A 21,109-nucleotide genomic window follows, 5' to 3' on the forward strand; every position below is an offset into this window, starting at 1 on the left:
GAAAATAGCTAAAAACAGGAATAATATACCAAAAAATTTAAAACTAGTTCTGAAATGACCATCGTAGACTCATGAAACGATACAAATAACTGAACTAGGCATTCTGGATGACAGCTGTCTCTCACAGCTTTCATGCAGGGCTTCTACTTGAATTCAGGTTTACCTTTCACCTCTGTGTAGAGATTCAGGAAAGGTCCAGACTCTTCCACAGGGTGGAACCTAGTATCATTGCCTTACTGAGTAAAGCTAAGACTCCAGAATCTGGATAAGAATTAAGTCTCAATACCAGTCTTAGTAATATGCTGTAAACAAAGCAGGATGTCTGCACAGAGCACTAATGTGTACTACAAGGACAGCGTCACAGCAAAGAGCTTGTAACTCAAGTAACTGCTCTTTTCCTGAGACATAGTTCTTGAAAAAAAGATACTAGTAAAAATTGTGATTATTCAGGCTTAACAGTTTATTTTAATTGAACAAACTAAACTCAATACTTGCAGATAAGCAACTAAAACTATTTATTAGTCTCTGAAAAACTCAAACTTTGAGTGAAAAAATAGAATTTTTAAAACATTCTTCCCGACACATTTAGTTTTATAGTTTCTTAATGCTTAAGAGGGGTTTTTATGGTATAAGTGGCAGAATAGAAAAATATAATTTATTTTTGGTACAGAATAATGAAGTATTTTAATATCTGAGAGTCCACTTTTCCCCAAACACAAAGTATGAGATTGAAAAATTATGGATGGGCAGACAACTCACTCTGTGTTCATTATACTACAATGGATTTTTAATTTCCCAGGGCTTAAAAAGTTCATTGATAAGGTTTTTCAGATTCTGTGTTACCATAAACCTTTAAGAAACAACTACTTGAATTTTGGGATGGTATCAAGTGTGAAGTCACAAAATCATATGAAGTTACTAAAATATTATTTTTTTTCAACTACCTATCTGTGAGACTTGGTTTTCTTCACATTGTTAAACTGAAAGGATACAGATCGCAACACAGATTGAGCATGCCAGTAGAACTGACTTTTCAACTAGTCATTACAGAGATTTTAAAGAGCAAAAAAGACTGAAGAAATAATATAAAAGTGCAAGACGGACGTTTATCTCACTAGATTGTTTTATATAGAAAGCATATTTATTTTATAGACTTTTAATATGAGTTTGTAATTTTAGTCACATTTTTAATTAAAAAATTTCATATAATCAAGACCAGATAAGCAAATTAAATAGACCAATAACTAATAAAGAAATAGAAACAGTCATCAAAAGTCAACCAAAAAAAAAAGCCCAGGACCAGATGGTTTCAGGGTAGAATTCTACAAGATTTTCAAAGAAGAACTAATACCAATACTCCAAATTGTTCCATGCAATAGAAACAGAAGGAACATTGCCAAACTCTTTTTATGAGGGTACAATTACTCTATTCCCAATCCACATAAAGACATTACTAAGAAGGAGAATTACAAACCAATCTCATTCATGAACCTTGATGCAAAAATACTCAATAAAATACTGGCAAATAGAATCCAAGAACACATCAGAACCAGCATCCACCGTGATCAAGTCAACTTCATCCCAGAGGTGCAGTGATGGTTCAACATAGGAAAATCTGTCAACGTAATCCACCATATAAACAAACTAAAAAACAAAAACCACATGATCATCTCATTAGATGCTGAAAAAGCTTTCAACAAAATACAACATCCCTTCATGATAAAGGTGTTGGAGAGAGCAGGGGTACAAGGAACATACCTAAACATAAAAAAGGGGCAATATACGGTAAGCCAACAGCAAACATCAAACTAAATGGAGAGAAACTCAAAGCTATCCCATTGAATTCAAGAACAAGACAAGGTTGTCCACTCTCTCTATTTCTATTTAAATTAGTTCTTGAGGTCCTAGCTAGAGCAATAAGACAACAAAAGAAGATCAAGGGGCTACATATTGGAAAAGAAGAAGTCAAACTCTCACTATTTGCTGATGATATAATAGTTTACATAAGTGACCCCCAAAATCCTACCAAGGAATTTCTACAACTCATAAACACTTTCAGTAATGTAACAGGGTGCAAGGTTAACTAAAAAAAAAAAAAAAAAAAAATCAATAGTGCTTCTTTTTTATTTCTTATTTTTATTTATTTATTTATTAAAAATCTCCACCTCCTCCCATCCTCCCATTTCCCTCCCACTCCTCCCACTCCCTCTCCCCCTCCCTCTCCTCAATAGTGCTTCTTTACACAGATGATAATGGGCTGAGAAAGAAATCAGAGAAACATCACCTTTCACAGTAGCCACAAATAGCATAAAATATCTCGGAGTAACTCTAGCCAAACAAGTGGAAGACCTGTATGACAAGAACTTTAAATCTTTTAAGAAAGAAATTGAAGAAGACACCAGAAAATGGAAAGATCTCCCATGCTCTTGGGTAGGTAGAATTAACATAGTAAAAATGACAATCTTACCAAAAGCAATCTACAGATTCTATGCAATGCCCATCAAATCCTAGCAAAATTCTTCACAGATCTCAGAAAGAATACTACTCAACTTCATATGGAGAAGCAAAAAACCCAGTATTGCCAAAATAATCCTGTACAGTAAAAGAACTTCTGGAAGTATCACAATCTCTGACTTCAAACTTCACTACAGAGCTACAGTACTGAAAATAACCTGGTATTGGCGTAAAAACAAACAGGAGGACCAATGGAAATGAATTGAAGACCCAGATATTAATCCACACACCTACAAACACCTGATTTTTGACAAAGAAACAAAAATATAAAATGGAAAAAAGAAAGCATATTCAACAAATGGTAGTAGCATAACTGGATATCAACCTATAAAAGTATGAAAATAGATCTATATCTATTACCATGTACAAAACTCAAGTCTAAATAGATCAAAGACCTCAACATAAAGCCAACTACACTGAACCTCATAGGAGAGAAAGTGGGAAGTACACTTGAACATGTTGGCACAGGAGACCACTTCCTAAATAGAACCCCAGTAGCTCAGACACTGAGAAAAACAATTAATAAATGGGACCTTCTGAAACTTATAAAACAAAGGACACAGTCAATAAGATAAAACGACAGCCTACAGAATGGACCTTTGCCAACCCCACATGAGACAGAGGTCTGATCTCCAAAATAAACAAAGAACTCAAGAAAGTGGTCATCAAAAGAACACATAATTTAATAAAAAATAGGGTACAGACCTAAACAGAGAACACTCAATGGAGGAATCTAAAATGGCTGAAAGACACTTAAGGAAATGCTCGACATCCTTAGTCATCAGAGAAATGCAAATCAAAACAACTCTGAGATTCCATCTTACACCTGTAAAAATGGCCAAGATCAAAAACACTGATGACAACTTATGCTGAAGAGGTTGTGGGGAAAAGGGAACACTTCTGCATTGCCGGTGGGAGTGCAAATTGGTATAGCCCTTTTGGATATCAGTATGGCGATTTCTCAGAAAATTAGGAAACAACCTTCCTCAAGACTTAGCAATACCACTTTTGGGTATATACTCAAAGGATGCTCAACAGTACCACAAGAACATGTGCTCAACTATGTTCACAGCAGCATTGTTTGTCATAGCCAGAACCTGGAAACAACCTAAATGCCCCTTGACCGAAAAATGGATAAGGAAAATGTGGTACATTTACACAATGGAGTACTACACAGTAGGAAAAAAATGACATCCTGAAATTTGCAGGCAAAAGGATGAATCTAGAAAATATCACATTAAGTGAGGTAACCCAGACCCAGAGAGACAAACATCATATGTACTCACTCATAAGTAGCTTTTAGACATAAAGCAAAGGAAACCAGCCTATAATTCACAATCCCAGAGAACCAAGACAACAATGAGGACACTAAGAGAGAAATACGTGGACCTAATCTACATGGGAAGTAGAGAAAGATAAGATCTCCTGAGTAAATTGGGAGCATGGGGTCCACGGGAGAGGGTGGAAGGGGAGGGAGGGGAGCAGAAAAAAAATGTATAGCTCAATAAAATCAATAAAAAATATATAAATTTTTTCATACAGTTTGATTATATTTCCCCTCCCCCAACTTCTCCCAGATCCTTTCTCTCTCTCCACCTTTTTACCCACCTAACTTTATGTCCACGTCTTGCATATGCTTTCTCTCAATCTCTTCCACCAAAAAAAAGAAACAATAAAAAACTCATTAGGAGAAAAACCGCCAAAGCAAAGCAAAACAGAACAAAACATTGACAAAAGTACCATTGTTTTCATTTAGTGTTGGCCAACTACTCCTGGGAGTGGGGCCCGCCCTGCAGTGGACTGGTTTTCCCAAGGACACTTCTGAGTCGGTGCGTGTTAACTGCAGAAAGTTTTCATGGTAGGGGTGGAAGCTTGCAGAAGAGACAGTCCTAAAGTAAGAGGACAGAGGGGCAGGAGCCTATAACCAGGTCTGTGACTCCCGGTTTGAGAGCAGTTGTGTGAGGGTTAAGTCATGGAGTTTCCTGATTTTAGGTGGGTCACTTCCCTCCGCAAAGTGCTTTGTCGTAGTTGTCCGAGTTTGAGGGATGCTCTGAAAGGCCAGGGAGAGCTAGCTGAATAGTTTCTATGAGAAGAACGTTGCTGGTAAGGGAGGAAGCAGCAAGTGCGAGACCGTCACTGAGACACAGGAAGCAATGAGGAGGCCAGGGTGATTGCTTCCCATTTCCCTTCAGCTCACCTATGTGAATCAGTTTATATCATATCCTGTTCATCTTACATCTTCTTCTACCTGTTAGTGACCTATCTGCCTAGCTCTGCAAGTGGAAGTGGGTTACAGATTGCCAGTTACTCTACCATAGGAAACCTTATATCCCTCTTTCTCTTTTTAAGGAGAGGAATGCCTTCATGAACAGTAGGTACCTTAAAGATATGTGGGGGAAAAAAATCTGGAACAGAAAGTGTTTGTGGTAAAAAGCCATAAAATTATAATTCCCTTGTTTGCTCAATGGATATTTGTTGAGCAGTGGTTCTTGAACTAGGACCAGCAATAAACAAAGACACCAAAATGTCTGCCTTCGTTGAACTTACAGAGTAGAGAGAGAAAGAAGTATATAAATAAAATTTGCTTGTTTAATAGTATGTGCAAAGGAGGGAAAGTATAGGAAAAACAGTATGTCTACTGGGAGAGAAGCTGAAATTTTTGTAAGGTGCTCAGAAAAGCAGTCTGGGAAAGTAAGTTTGAGGGAAGATCTGAAAGGCGAGGAGCGCTGGCTATATAGTATTTATGAGAAGAACGTTCCTGTAAGCGTGAGGCTAAGAAACAATGAGGAGGCCAGGGTAGGGAGCCAAGAAAATGAGAGAGGATATGAGAGAAAATAAGTTCAGGAGCAGAGTCAGGAGGCCTGATCATTTAAAGAACGAAAAGATTTTGTGGACTAAAACTTTGTCTTTCATCTCCAATGTCTAGTGAGGAAGTACACAATCAGTTTCGTGATACCAGGTGTAACAAGGTTAAACAGAACTCGAAACAAAGCAAAGCTTTCTTTCTTTCTTTCTTTCTTTCTTTCTTTCTTTCTTTCTTTCTTTCTTTCCATCTCCTGTTGTTGGGTTTGGCTTGTTGTTTTACGAGGACCTTGAGATGTGTTGGCAAGTTAGTCATTTGCTCTTGGTTTTTAATTGTAAGCACTCAGCAGGAGCAGCCCAAAAGTGCTGGTAAGTTCTGCTTCTTTTCTCTCTCCTATTCAAATGAGGGATTTGCTGGTTTTATGAGTCGGACAAGATTGGGTTATTTCCCAGTTCATATTTTTCATCCATTCCTCTCTTGAGTTTATTCTTTCCTGGTCTTGTGTGATAGAGGTCTTCTTCCTCCTGTGTTTAGGATTCCTTTAAGTATTTTCTGCACTGCTAGATTGGAAATCATGACTTTCTTTAGTTGGTGCTCATTTCGAAAATCTTTCTCTGTTAATTTTAAAAGATAATTCTGTGTAGTAGTCTTAGTTGACAGCCCTTACCCTTGGGATTTTAAATATATCATTCTATTTTTTTTCCTGGCTTTTGGAATTTCTCTTGAGAGGTTTGATGCCATTGTGATGTGAGTTGTCATTTTTCTCTTCTAGCTTCTAGTATTTTTTTCCTGGTTTCATAGTTTTGGCAGCTTGACTATAATGTGTCATGGAAAGATCTCTGGCCCTCTCTGTTGGGAGTTTAAATGTCTCGTGCTTGGCTGTCCATTTCTTTCCCTTACTTTTTCTGCTATAATTTCATTGGATAGTTGTTCTGTGCTTTCAGTTTTCTAGATGGAATTGCTCAATCATAATATGTGCATAAATTCAACTTTAGGAGACAGTGCAGAGTTGTTCCCCAAGTGGCTGTGCCCATCGAAATGGTCCCCAGCAGTACGAATGATGCTTCTTAGCAATACTTGCTGTTGTTCAGCTTTTGGAAACATTTGTCACTGTGAGAAAGTGAAACTGAAATTTAGTTATAGAACTAAGTCCTAATGCCCCATTCTATCTCAAATTTGTCTGATTTCTAACAACAGTAAGCTGCATTTCTTACAAATGGAAATATCTAGGCTTTCTCTAACCACGGAAAAGTCATGAGAGTGAGAATGAGAACTCAATGGGAACTTCTTCGGGGACCTGAAAATGTGATTTCACACTGACTGGGGCGTGACCACCTGACTGGAGGGTGGGGGTCTTAGTAGGGTGGGGAGAGAGTCCAAGAGAAGGGAATGAAGAGGTGGAGAAAGGAGAGAATGATGTGTGGAACTTGCTGAAAATCAGCCTGTTCTTGGGCCCAGTTGTAGGTCTGCTAGTTTAGGAAGTGAAGAAATGGGATCCAGGTCTGACTGAGTGCATTTAAGCCCTGTTAGTTTTGTTTATTTTACTTCTTAATTAGCACTGTTGGAAAGCGTTTGCTAGGCAGTGTGACAGAATGTATTTAGAACTCAGTATGCTTTATTATCCATTGTTTCAGAGGCACACAGTATCAAATACTTCAGAAAAGTTTATCTGTATAACCTTTGCTCTAAAAATAAGATATCACTAAAATTCTGTATCTTAAAAGGCGTGTCTTCAAACACAGCTTTCAAAATTTCTAAGTGATGTTAATTTCATAGTTGATTACAAAATTAAATTGTTCTATCAAGGCTGAATGTCATCGTCTTGTGAAACAGAACAAGCGCTGAGAGCGATAACGTGACAGCCTGTGTGTCATGCTTTTCAACCTGGGCTCTACATTCCGCATTAGATGGAGAGGTTGTTAGCTATTCTAAAGGTACAATAAGAGATTATTGTTCATATCAGTGTAATAAATTGATATTCCTGACTGTACCTTTTCATTTTGCACATTGTCAAAACCTTGGACCTTAATCTTATCCTTTGATTGACAGTAGCGACTGGGGAAAGAACACTTGTATTGTTAGGGACAGTCACATCTGTTCAACTTGATTCAGTTGAGGGTATTTGCATATTCTTAAGTATTTCTTCTGAGAGGGCTTAACTTCTTCTCAAGTGCTTGATGCATTTTTGAAATTCATTCATAAGGTATCTGCATGCACTAATAGTTCTGTGTAATATTGCTGTGCATAATCTGACAGATAAGACCACATTCTAAAATAGGCATTCTTTGGGGAGGTGACATTATGTTTTACCTATTTGATAGAAAGAAATGTTAGTTTTTTTTTTTTTTAAAAAAAAGTCTTATAATGCTTTGATTCAAATATAATAGCCTTACTTTAGGCAAATTGACCTCTCGTATGATGAACCAGGATTTATTGAACAGTAATAAAGGTGTTAATGATAAAATTTCTTGCCTTGGTTGGAAAATTGAGTAATTGAATGTCTGTTTAGTAACTCCTTTTTTTTTTAAATAGGGAATATTACCAAGGCTGATGTTTCTTTAATGTTAAGCTTTAATGTTACTTTCAATTCTAATGTCAGCCTCAGAAAATAGTGGATGTATATAACCTCTGGTTTACATTGTCACAGATTGTCTTGTATCTGAATTGCCTCTTGCCAGTAGAACACAATGGAAGATTATCTTATATGTTATCATATGTCTGCAGAATTTATATGATATTCACACATGGCTAATGCCCAGCCATTTACTATCCTCTTTGTACCAGTCTCCTAAACCCTTATTATTAAACCCTTATTATTAAAGAGCAGACAGGCTTCTTGTTGTATGGTTCTGATGAGTGGGCACTGACTGTTTTAAAGACTTTTTAGATATAGGATCAGTCAGCAGTGTTGCCGTGGGATCTGCAAAACAGTTTTTTTACTGACATATGTGATCTTAAGGAAAAGACTAGAATTAATCACAAAGTGTCTTAGAAAAAAAGTTATAGATCTAACGGGAAAATACCATCATGTTACATTAATTTAATCAAGATTTAGGGCAGTTAACGACAGATCGATTTCTCACACTAACCTGGAACCTTTCCTAGTTTCCCTGAGGCAGGGTCTCATGTAGTTGGGGCCAGCCGTGAACTCAGGATCCTCTTGCCTCTCTACCCACCCTAGTGCTGGGATTGCGGTATGAGCCCCTGCACATGCTCTTTACGAGTTTTTATCCCACATTTTCTTCTAGTATAAGTATTTTTGAACCAACTCTTTCTTTTATTTTTTTATCTGCTTTACTTAATATAAAAGTTCATTACAATTTTATTATTATAAGAATTATTTAGTGGAGGAAGTTCTTAATTTTTATTAGCTATAAAATAATTCTAAACTGCATAATTATTTTTTTTTCTCTTACAGGAATCCCCTTCTGGTCGGAGGAAAGCTCTTGCTACTAGCAGCATTAATATGAAACAGTATGCAAGCCCTATGCCAACTCAAACTGATGTCAAGTTAAAATTTAAGCCATTATCTAAAAAAGTTGTATCTGCCACTCTCCAGTTTTCATTATCTTGTATCTTTCTTCGGGAAGGAAAAGCAACGTAAGTTTCTATCATTAAATAAGTGACTTCCTTCATCTCATGTTTTAAAATACCACAGCGTTTGTCTTAGTAGAATGGCAATAAGATGAACATCATTCAGATGAATCCAAGGCACGAACTCAAGGCAAGAATTGAAGCGGAAGCCATGGAAGAATAGAGGTCATTGGGCTTGGCTTTCTCAGCCTACTTTCTTACACACCCGGGCTGCCTGCCTGGGGTGGCCCCGCCCACAGTGGCTCTTCTCACATCTATCAGTAATCAAGAAAATGTCCCACAGATATGCCTTCTGGCCAGCCTGATGCAGGCAGTTTCTTAATTGAGATTCCCTTTTCCAAAGTGACTCTGGTTTGTGTCCAGTTGACAAAAAGTAACCAACACAATACCTTTCTCAAAACCAAAACCAAACCAAAAATCATTTCTTCCGTGCTGAATAAGCACCCACTGCATTGTCAAGTCAGGAACAAGTACATGTGGTATCTACAGTGCAAGAGCCTGTCTAAGTAGACTATGAAAGGGCAGAATAGATAAAAATGCCATGCTGGAAACTCTCTGTTAAAGATAAGGGAGAAAGGTGGTCCATTCTGAACCACAGTTGTGCACACATTTAGCCCAGGAGAATGTGGTTACCATAATCGGTCATGTCTGCTTGACTGATGAGCTGGTTTCTGTGTATCACTCGAAGTGAGATGTTTGGCTCTCATCTCCAAGGCAGCAGGTGACATGCTAGATGGCAGCCGTCCGCTGAGAGAGCTGTGTTCCCAAGTGAGTGTGGTTAGGGAGGTGGTTGAGAATGGACTGTAGACACGGGGAAGGAAGGCTCTCACCCTGAGGTGTAAGCCAAATGAAGGACCGGAAACAGAGGAAGGAGATCGAGCAGTAAATGCGTCGGCACCATCCGTAGCTGTCTGGGTAAGAAAAAGCGCATTTAAACTGAGAGTCTCAATTTAATATGAATCCTTATCCTTTATTACTGATACTGAGAATTTGGAAGGCATTCATATGAATAATACAACTTTTCTTGTTTGTGTTGACCGTCATGAAATTCGTTTAAAAAGAGGAAGTCATTATGTTAACTTAGCCTGTGTGAAATAAAATGTGAAGAATTCCTATACTTGGCTTAGTCTACATAGTTATGTCATATTCTGAAGATAAAATTATTAAAGATTATAAAAGAGCAGTATTTTAATTTTTTCTGCCTGAATTTGGCAGAAGTATACAAAACTGAAAATTAATATGTTGTATAACATTTTAAAATGTGTTCAGTGAGTTTTAAGGTGAAAATAACAGATGAAGAAAACATAAGTGAGTTGTCTCAAGATATTTAATATAAACTTCATAAAATTATATTTTTAAATGTTTGAGGTAAAAATTCAAATTTTATCAAATAGATGGTGTCCAACTCATAATTAGCTGAAGATTTCATCTTGTGTTTCTTCAAAAGACTAGACTTTGCTTTAGATGATTTATTTTTGGTTGCAGTAGTTACCTTTAGGGCCTGTGGCTCTATGGAAAACTTAACATGTGGTTTGCAGGGTTTACCATTTGATTTTCTCCAGCCCATAGATCCAAGAATGGTTCATGGTTTTCTATTCAGAATTCCTGTTCTAATTCCTTTTAGAAGAGTTAAGTGTTTCATTTTAGTTTTTAACATTTATTTTGTTATTTTATGTAATATATATATATTTGTCTGTATTTATGCCTGTGCACCATGGACATGCCTGAAACCTGCGAAGGTCAGAAGAGGGCGTTGGATCCTTTGTAACTGGAGTTACAGACACTGTGGGCCCCCAGTGCTGGGAATTGAACCAGTTTTGTCCAGAAGGGCAGCCAGTGCTCTTAACCTCTGGTCTGTCTGTCCAGTTCAAGTTTTATTTTAAAGTCAAGATTTATCTTATTTGTGGACTGCCCAAGGTTTTGTTTCTAGACCTAATGCTCAAGAAACTATATTTGAATTCTCTGCAGAAACTTTTTGTTTTCCGTGGGGTGCCAGCACAATAGCCTTCTAAAGCCTTAACCACTTAGAGTTCAGTCTTGTTTGCTTTGCAGTGAATATGTCATTTAGAAATTTATACGGTTTGTAAAATTCTTACGTTTAAAATATTCTTATACAACATGCAAGGTGTTACTCTTATTTTACAGAAAGAAGGAATATGTTAATATTTTATCTTATATCCATTATCCAAAATGCTTAGCTCTGCAAGTTTTCAGATTTTGTTTTTTTCTAGATTTTGGGGTGCATGCATATACATAAGGATATCTTAGGGAGGGGACCCAAGTCTAAGCACAATGCCATTTAACTTTCATGCAGACTTTCTTCATGCACCTGCGCCTCGACTGCGGCCTGTCACATGCCATGTGTGAGGTGTTCCATGTGTGTCACCTTCATCAGCATGCGAAAGCTTGGGTTTCAGAGCTTTAGATTTGGAAATGTTTGGATTTAAGATTTGCAGATTAGGAATATTAAACCTTTATTTTCTAATTATTTTTCAAGTAATGTCATCTAGTAAGCTGTGTATTGTATTTTGACTAATTTGATATAGGGATGAAGATATGCAGAGTTTGGCTAGTTTGATGAGTATGAAGCAGGCTGACATTGGCAATTTAGATGATTTTGAAGAAGATAATGAAGATGATGATGAGAATCGAGTGAACCAAGAGGAAAAGGCAGCAAAAATTACAGGTTGGCTTTACTAGCATTGAACTAAAAGTTTATTTTCTAATTTGTGTATTAGGTTTTAATTTCTTTCTTAACTCAGATGTATTTAAGACAGTATGTTTTACAGTATGTGCTTTGCATGTATATTTCTACCTGTTTACTTCTGCTCAAATTCAAATAAAATTCAAGTCTCTTTGTTTTAGTTTCAAAAAACTTTACTAAAGTTTTTTCTTTATTGTTTAAACATATGTATTTTTGTTAATTTTCCAAAAATTAACTTATTTACATTTTTATCTTTTCATATAGAGGACTTAGGTCCTAAAGTATTTGGTTCAAAAAAGAAAGACATAGTTTTATAATCTCATCCAAATATGTACCATTTTGCTCAATTTTATACTTCTTCCCTTGTTATTTTTTTTTTAAATATTTATTTATTATGTATACAATATTCTGTTTGTGTGTATGTCTCCAGGCCAGAAGAGGGCACCAGACCTCATTACAGATGGTTGTGAGCCACCATGTGGTTGCTGGGAATTGAACTCAGGACCTTTGGAAGAGCAGGCGATGCTCTTAACCACTGAGCCATCTCTCCAGCCCTTCCCTTGTTATTTTGTCCAGTGTTGATATTTGTAAACTATGCTTCATTTGCTTGTCACACGTATTATTCTTAGCCCATCTCTTAGTTTAAGTACGTCTCTAATAGATATCATTTGGCTACTCCAGCTCCATAATGTTTGCTTTTTAATAGCTCTTTGCAGAGCTGGGACAGTGACTCAGTCAGTAAAGCTCCTGCCACACAGCATAGTGACCAGAGTTCTGTCCCCAGAAGCACAGAGACTTTGTCTGTAATCAGTGCTGGAGGGATAAGAGGAGGGGCTGTGGGGGCTTGCTGGCCTGGCCAAATCAGGGCTCAGTGAGAGAACTGAGAAAGATACCTGGTAGACTTTGGCTTTTGACTGCACACACACTTACACCACACATGTGCATGCTCCCACCTGCCTGCTCACATAGCCAAGTGATACACAAGTATTTAAAAAGTTCTCTATTCCAATAGCTGACCTAATTTCACTTATATTAGTATATATATATGTGTGTGTGTGTGTGTGTGTGTATACATTCATTTATACATATGGATATATATGAGGTCTTTTATTATTATTTTCCTCTCTCTACCTACCTTCATTTTGCCTCTCTGATTTTTAATTTTTTACATTATTTTATGTGTGTGGGTGTTTTGCCTGTGTAATATCTGTGTGCCACATGCATGCCTGCGTTGGTGAAGACCAGAAGGTGTTAGAGCCCCTGGTACTAGAATTATCGATGGTTATGAGTTACTGTGTGGGTGCTGGGAATTGAACCCCTGTCCTCGTAACTTAAGCCAGTGATTTTAACTGCTGAGGTATCTCTCCAGCCCCTGAGAATTTTCTTTTAATTTAAGCATTTTTGTTAGCATAAGTTGAAAATTATGTGTCCTGTTTTCATTTTAGAATAATAGACTTTAAAATGAATAAACCAGACAGATAAATGAATGACCCTGTGGATCTTACTAGTATTAAAATTAAACAGAATATATTATTGCTCCTCTTATAAGAAATGCAATATAATTTTCTTTGCCAGTCCCTTCCCTCTATCTCCTTTGGGCTGTTATACTTATTTCATTAGTATATGTCACCCCCCCCCCAATAATAAATGTTAGCATACAGTTGCATTCCCTAATGATGGCAGCAACAGCACAATACTTTTATTGAAAAGAGGTTTTTTTCTCAATATGGTATATTCTGATTACAGTTTTTCTTCTCCCAGCTCCTCCCAGCTCCCGCCTACCTCCCCATCCACCTAAAGTCACACTCGTTCTTTCTTTAATTAGAATACAAAGAGGTATCTAGAATAGTAATTATAAAAAATAAAATAAGGTAAAATAAAAACAAATCAAAATAGGACAAAACAAACAAACAGAGGGTGGAAAAAAGAGCCAAAGAAAAATGTCAAGAAACACATACAGTTGCTAAGGCTACACTTTTGCACACAGAAATTCTGTAAATACAAAATCAGAATCCATAATATATAAGCAAAAGATCTCTAAGGGCAAAGAGGGGGAACCTCAGACAAAGCATTGTGAGATACAAAAAACAATTTTGAAAAATACCATTGAGTTCATTGGCTCTCTATGGCTGGACATGGGACCTTCCCTTAAATGTGGTTTGTATCCCCAGTGAGACTTCATTGGAGAAGACTAAGTTTTCCTTTGTGAGCAGCTATCAATTAAAGACAGCTTCTGGGTTAGGGATGGGGCTTATGTCTATTTCTCAGCTCTTGGACCCTATCTGGCTTAGACTTGTGCAGACCCTGTCAACCTGCTGTGCCGTCACTGTCTCTGAATTCATACACATCAGTCCTGTTGTGTCTAGAAGGCCTTGCTTGCTTCCTTGATGTTTCCATCATCCAGCTTCTTTCAGTCTTTCCACCAACTCTTCTGCAGAGTTCTCAGAACTGTGAGAGGAAGAATTTCATGGAGACAAGTCTCTCATTGGAGCGAGACCTTGTGCTCTTAACTGCTGAGCCATCTCTCTAGCTCCTGATTTTGAAATGTAATCATTTTTGTATGGTAATTTGAAAATTGTCTAGTCACATTTCTAGTTGTAGGTCTCTATATTGGTTTTCATCTACCAGAGCCTCTATCAGAGGGAGCTTCTTTGATAATGGCTGAGCAAGATACTGATCTATGAATATAGCAGAATGTTGGTATCAGTCATTTTATTGCTACATTCCTTTAGCAAAAGAATAGTATTTGGTTTTTCTCTAGGTTTGTGGCCTATCTTGTCCCAGGTTCTTGACCACTTAGGTAGTGTTGGCCATGAGTTCTACCTCATGGAGTGGAACTTAATTCCAATTAGATAGTGGTTGGTTATTCCTACAACTTTTGTGCCACTATTGCACCAGCGTATCATGTAGGCAAGTCACAGGTAGATCCAAGCATTTGTAGCTGGGTTGGTGTTTCCCTTTCTCCACTGGTAGTGTGCAGAGTACCTTCTAATACCATGATCACTACTCGGGAGGGGTGAAGACTGGATAGGCACCAGCTGACTTTTCTATGTTCAGTGAGTTATGTGGGTGTTAACTTCAGTTTGTGAACAGCAACCAATAGCTTTGACAATAACCTGGGTTGCTTGGAGGTCTCCATGGGAAAACCCTGCATGTGTATAATGTCCTTTGCTAATACTTCTTCTTCCATTATTCTCGCCTGTTCATTCCTGCTCCCGCTGAACTTCCTTTTCTTTTCAGCTTAGAGGTTCTTTACTTAAACAAGGGAAACTCAGACCAGGTGACTGAGGAATATGGCTCTCCCTCTCCCCTCAACTAGTAACTGCCTGTAGTTAGTTCCTCGGGGAGAGATAAGTTCTTACCAGCCCCTCCCTCATCCATGATGATAGGGTGATGAACCCAGTCTTCCTGCTCCCTTTTGTATGATGTTCTGTGAACAGTGAGGAGGTGATTAGCTGGCCCTTTAGGACTGAGAACTCAACAGTCACTCATTCTTAGCACTGTGCCCAGTTAGAAGTCTCTGCAGTGACTGTTGTCCACTGCAGACAGAAGCTTCTCTTACCAAGGCTGTGGACAGCACTTATCTTAGACAGTCCATTTAGAAGGCAGCAATAGTAGGTTCCTCTTTAGGACCTAGGATCTGTCCAGCCACGGACTTTTGACCAGTGTACATCATCAGGTGTGGCCTCTGCTTGTGAAGCAGGCCTCAGATCCAACCAGAAGGTGACTGGTTACCTCTCCATCACAGTCACACACTATTGCACCAGCAGGGGTGTCTGGCCTGGTAGGTTGCTGTTGACGCATGCAGAGTTCACAGATGGGTAAAACTGAAGTGTTTTCCCTCCCAGTGGCTGCATAATGTTTTCTAGGCCTGTAAAAGCCTAGAAGTTCCAGCTAACTTTCTATTTGATTTCTCTATATCCCACGACCTGTGTGGCTTCAACAATTATCATCTTGTTTTGCTGGGCAGCCAGCAGCAGTGGTAATTGTATGTATTGTTTTGGGGGTCTGAGGAACCTCCTTGACCAACAACTTAAAGAAGGAAGTATTCCATACCCCGTTACTAGTATTATTGTTTATTAACCTTGCCTTCTGGTAGTAACATTATCTACCCATACAGGGTGTCTTTCTTCAAACTCTTTCTTTCCTGTTTAAATTATTATTTAAATCCTCTTCCAATCCACTCTCTAATTGCTCCTTTTTAACTTTTTAATCTCTGCAGACACCCCTAGTTGAACTCACAAATCTAAATAGAGCTGCACATAAGAGCCAGCAGGTGGCATTTATCTTTCTGTGCTTTGGTCACGTCACTTAGTGTAATGTTTTCCCTCAAGTCTCATTTTTCCATTTGCTTTACAACGTGATGAACCTCTATCATAAACATGTTCTGTACTTTTATCATCCATCCATCAGTTGACTGATTGCATTTCCGAGCTATCGCTTACACAGCGAGTGTGTGCACATGTCTCTGCAGTAACGTGGAGAATCCTTTGATCGCTGGTCCAGGAGTGGTATAGCTGTTGTCATATGGTCGCTCTCTTTTTACCTCTTTGAGGATTTTCTACTGTGATTTCTACAGTGGTTGCTAGCTTACACTCCCACCAGCAGTAAAGGTTCATCCTTCTTCACATCCTCACCAGCGTTTGTTATCAGTGATGATTTTCTTGATGATAGTCATTCTGACTGGGGTTGGATGGAACCTCAAGGTAATTTTGATTTGCATTTCCTAGAAACATTTAAAAGTATTTATTAGCCATTTGGGTTTCTTCTTTTGAGAACACTGTGCCAATCCGTAGACCATTTTTGCACTGGGTTGTTTGATTTCTTTATGTTTACTTCTCTCTTTTTTTTTTTTTTTGCAGAATATGTTCTAGACGTTATTTCTGTCAGATGTGTAACTGGTGAAGATCTTAGATCCTATAGGGTGCCATCTCATCCGAGTGACTTTGCTTTGCTGGGCAGAAAGCTTGTGATTGCAAGGTTTCCCTTGTCAGTTGTTGGCCTTATTCTCTGAGCAAGTGGAGTCCTAGTCTAAAAGTCCTCACTTTCACCTAGATCTTGAGCTATTTTCTCTGCCTTTTTTTCTAACAGCTTTGGTGTGTCAGATCTTAACTTTATGCCTTTGATCTATTTGGAGTTGATTTTTGTAATGCGTGACAGATAAGAATCTAGTTTCATTCTTCTACATGTAGATATTTCATTTTCCCAACATCATGTATGTATTGACAAGGTGTTTATTTTTTCTTCAGTGTGGCATTAAGCGTCGTTATTAAAAACCATATATATATATATATATATATATATATATATATATATATGGGTTTATATCTGGGACTTAATTCTGTTGATCTTCACATCGGCTTCACACTGTTCCAATGTCATCACCACTTTATTATTATTAATTATTTTTACTTTGATGGTGTAGCATTAAATTTTGAAATAAAAATGTTTAAAATAATTTGAAAATCTGGCATTTTATGCCTCTAGTGTTATTCTTATTGTTCAGACTTGCTTTTGTTCTAGCATTATCTGTTTTAGAGAAAGTTTAGAGCAGCAAGTTGAGAAGAATGCAGAATACTGCAATATTTGGGCAGAATGTTCTGTAGAAACCTGTTAAGTCCATTTGATCTACGATACCAGTTAATCAGTGAGAGTGGGTAGTGAAATCACCCAACATTGGAGTGTTAGGGTTAATCTGAAACTTTGTGTCTTATATTTTTTTTATGAAAATGAGTGTATTATAATGTCCTCTATAGAGTATTCTCGTAATCAGTATATAGTGACTTTTTTAATCACTCCAGATTTGGTTTGAGGTCTATTTTATAAATGTTATCTAATATCTAGATGCTAGATAATATCTAACCAGATATTAGATTAACTATGCTGGAGTCCTGTCGTCTTGTGCAGCTTTCACCAATGCCATGCACACTGCTCAGATTCTGTGAAAGTTGGTCCCCTGAGGGCTTCAGCTTTCTGAGTTCTGTTCAGATCTGATTCAAGGTTGTTGGTTTTGTTTTTCAGCCTTGCAGTATTTTGTTTGTGTGGTTTCAGTGTATAGTCTTGTGCCTCTGGTCTTACTTTACCAGGGTGTATGGTTGTGGAGCTGAGGCTGCAGAAGTTCTTTGAAATGCTGTCTTGTCAGCTGTCAATGCCCCAGGAAAGGATTTCCCCTAGCTTCCTCTGCCATTGCTTCTACCTTGGGTATGATGGCACTTTCCCCAGCTGTTGAGAATAGCTGTTACTTTTCTGATTCCCGCCTTATTTCATGCAGAGACTCTGCCCACCCTCATCTTTAGGAGGAGCACACTCTTTGTAGATGTTTTTAATTAGTGCATATTAGTTATGTGAAACAATGGTTCAATCATGAGGTTTTCATAGCACATATAATACACAACCTTTGAAGGAATAAACTGCTAACAGTTATTTTATGTATATCTTAACTTGACATCTAGAGAATATCTATTTAGTTGGTAATTGCCTACAGAAAATAACTTTTGGATCAGTAGTAATTGACAAAATGTGTCTTCTAAAATTACATAAAATCTTTGCTATAAGGTTAATCCATGGCATCTATATTGGGACTGATCAAAAAGCTGGATCTCTGTGAGTTCGAGACCAGCCTGGTCTACAGAGCTAGTTCCAGGACAGGCTCCAAAACCACAGAGAAACCCTGTCTCAAAAAACCAAAAAAAAAAAAAAAAAAAATCCTTGTCCTGTTTTGTGTGAGAACAGGCACCCCTACTTGCTGGAAACATTTTGGGACTAGCTCTCAAGCAAGAACCTTTACTGAAACTGTAGGTGACAATACAGTTTATAGAAATGCAATGTCAGTGGACGGACCGGAAAATTTTAACTACAGTAGAAAATTCCTGAACTGTGGTATGAGCAACGGGCCTTGGAGAGAGACAAAGCTTTTTAATGAAAAGTTTAGTCAGCACTAGAAGTTATATGCAGATTTAAAGTAATCAGTGTTTGCATCTGCACAGCAACTTCACTTTGCTTGAAGCAACATTTACAAGATACCCATCTTTGTAATTCACATTGAATATCTTCTTTTTTTTAAAACCTGTCTCACTTGGGTTTTGCTATCCACTTGCTTTCTGTTGTTTGTTTGTTTGATTACTTTTTATGATAGTTAGGGATTAAATTCCAGTTCTTTCATATGTTAGGAAAGTCATCTACCACTGAGCCTCATCAATTACAAAATTATAAAATTAAATTTGTAAATAAACATAAAACAGGAAGAAAAAAGTGCCTATGTAAATGACAGGATCCTATAAACCATAACAAAATCAGACCAACTAAAACATTTTATATGAAGCAGTATTGGGGGCAACTCAGAAATTATAAAGACCCCTTATATGCTCGTTGAAAAGATCGTCGTCATCTGTTTAGAATTCAGACTCACATGGCCTAAAGAGACGAAACTTAGCACTGGGCTGACGTAAAAGGGTATTCTATAGGAAACAGTAAGTCGTTCCGGTCCATTCTTTGTCCTCTACCAACCAGTGACAACTTAGTGCAAGGAGGCAAGATGCGCATAGTTAGCAGCAGGTTCTCGTTGCTGTTGTTTGCCTAAAATTCCTTGTGCTGCACAAGAACCGGCGTCTTTTTCAGTGGTTTGGTAATCATACCTTCCAAAGCCCACCAAAAGTATATGCCCAGTTCCTCTCCACATCCAGACAAGCCCAAAGCTTTAGTCTTCCACCAGATGCATGTTTCGAGTCCTACATCCATATGCAGCATATCAAGCAGGAGTCATTTTTACCATAAGCAGTGTTGCCTGGGGTTTGTTAATCCATAGTTGATAAAGTTAATTTGGGAGAAGGAAGAGAGAATGACATCTTGGCTACCTTCAGGGGAAAAGACTCTTAACAGCACAGATGGTCGCAGAGGAGATACCACTTACAGATTTGAAGCACTAGAATTGATAATGGTATGACTCAGCCTTATGAGATTAAATGTCCTACTTCCCAGGACTCTGAGTAAGGATACATAGGTCTCTCACCCTTGATTAGAAAGGTTCCTTAGAATCAAAGATTCCAGTCAGAGAATGCATCTGTTAAGTTGCTTATTTTTTCCTGAGCATCTACCACCAATACCCAGGTTGTTTATATGCAAAATCACAGCATTTCTATGCAGTCAGTAACATAAAAAATTAAACAGCCATATATTTTGAAAGTCCATTTAAAGGATAAGAATTTTTTGAAACCCAAACCTGTTATGTGGTCATCAATGATGAGAGGTAAGCTAGAAACAGAAAAATGGGGCAACTCAGACTTCTTACATCTTCAGTTGTGAGCCTTGCCCTTAACTGCTGTGCCGTCTCTCCAGCCCAGTTCCTGTACCCGAGGGTTCATAAGGAACAACTGCTTTTAAAAGAAGTTAGAATGGCTGGTGATAGAAAAGCTGTAATTAGCTTAGCAAGCATGAGACCCTATATTCAATCCCCCAAACTGAAAATAAATCCATCAATTAAAAAAAATAATTAAAAAGGAGTTGGAAATTCTAAGAGGAGAGAAAGAGCAGGAGTATCTTCACATTGTTTGGAACGTGGGCATGTTACCTCCCTAGAACAGTGAAAGTTCCGTTGCACTTGAACCCCAGTTCTGCCTTCCTTGTGTTAGTGATAACATTTAGCTTCCCCATTCCCAGCACGCAGAGAAGGCTCTTTGACAGGATGGGACGGCAGTGGACGGTATGGGAAGAAGCTAGAAATCTATGGAGAATTGTGAGAAGAGCTTGTCGACACTATTCTTAGTATCAATATGAGTTCTCAAGAGTGCATTCTAGTAATTCAAGGTTAGTTTAACCACATTTACAAAATAAAGAAAAGAATCACATCCATCTTAACAGATACAGAAAAGAGTACTTGCCAAAATTGAGCACCATGATTCTTAGCAAAGTCTTAATAGCCTGGTGTTCCTTTGCTTTGATAAAGGACCCCTTAGCCCGTGCCTGGAACTGAAGCATGCGCGTTCACACTCACTGCTCTGTCACCTTATATTAGAAAACTGAGATGTTCCATAGAATATGAGATTGGTATAGAAACAGCCATGTAGTTTTATATGTAAGCAGTAAACATGAAAACTAACATAGTTCCATTTTAAACAGAAGTTTGGAAAAAAAATCCATGGATTACTTAGAAATAAATTAGTGAAAGATGCTAAAAATCTTTATAGTACTGTAATACAATATTGAAGGTAATAAAAATAGCTTTAATAAATGGAGCGTTAGCTCTATATTTGTAGATTTGAAAATCAAAATTGCTAGTTTTCCCTAAATCAACCTATAAATTCAATGCCAATTATAATCCTAGCAGGGCTTAAAACAAACCCAGAAAATTGCTTATAGAAGTATTTTATTTATTAAAATATTTGATATTTTAAATATCTAAAATTAAATATAAAATAAAAGTTTATTTTAAAATATATGAAGATTCTGAGAACACACAAATCTGGGGAGGGGGATAAAGCAGATTAATAATAATGGTA

General features: G+C 37.6%; 1 protein-coding gene across 9 annotated transcripts in view; it reads left to right on the top strand.

The window, feature by feature from the left end:
- Positions 1 to 21,109, top strand: part of Ehbp1 (EH domain binding protein 1) — a 264,215-nt gene that overhangs the window by 103,892 nt on the left and 139,214 nt on the right. For all 9 annotated transcript variants that reach the window (XM_041668953.1, XM_041668960.1, XM_041668952.1 and 6 more), the window contains exons 6-7: positions 8,736 to 8,917; positions 11,458 to 11,597. In XM_041668953.1, the coding sequence (XP_041524887.1) occupies positions 8,736 to 8,917; positions 11,458 to 11,597 (322 nt within the window). The remainder of the gene's footprint in view (positions 1 to 8,735; positions 8,918 to 11,457; positions 11,598 to 21,109) is intronic.

Source organism: Microtus oregoni, unplaced genomic scaffold (assembly GCF_018167655.1).
Source record: "Microtus oregoni isolate MIOR12 unplaced genomic scaffold, Mior012 000019F_ref0000042, whole genome shotgun sequence".
Classification (NCBI taxonomy): Eukaryota; Metazoa; Chordata; class Mammalia; order Rodentia; family Cricetidae; genus Microtus; species Microtus oregoni.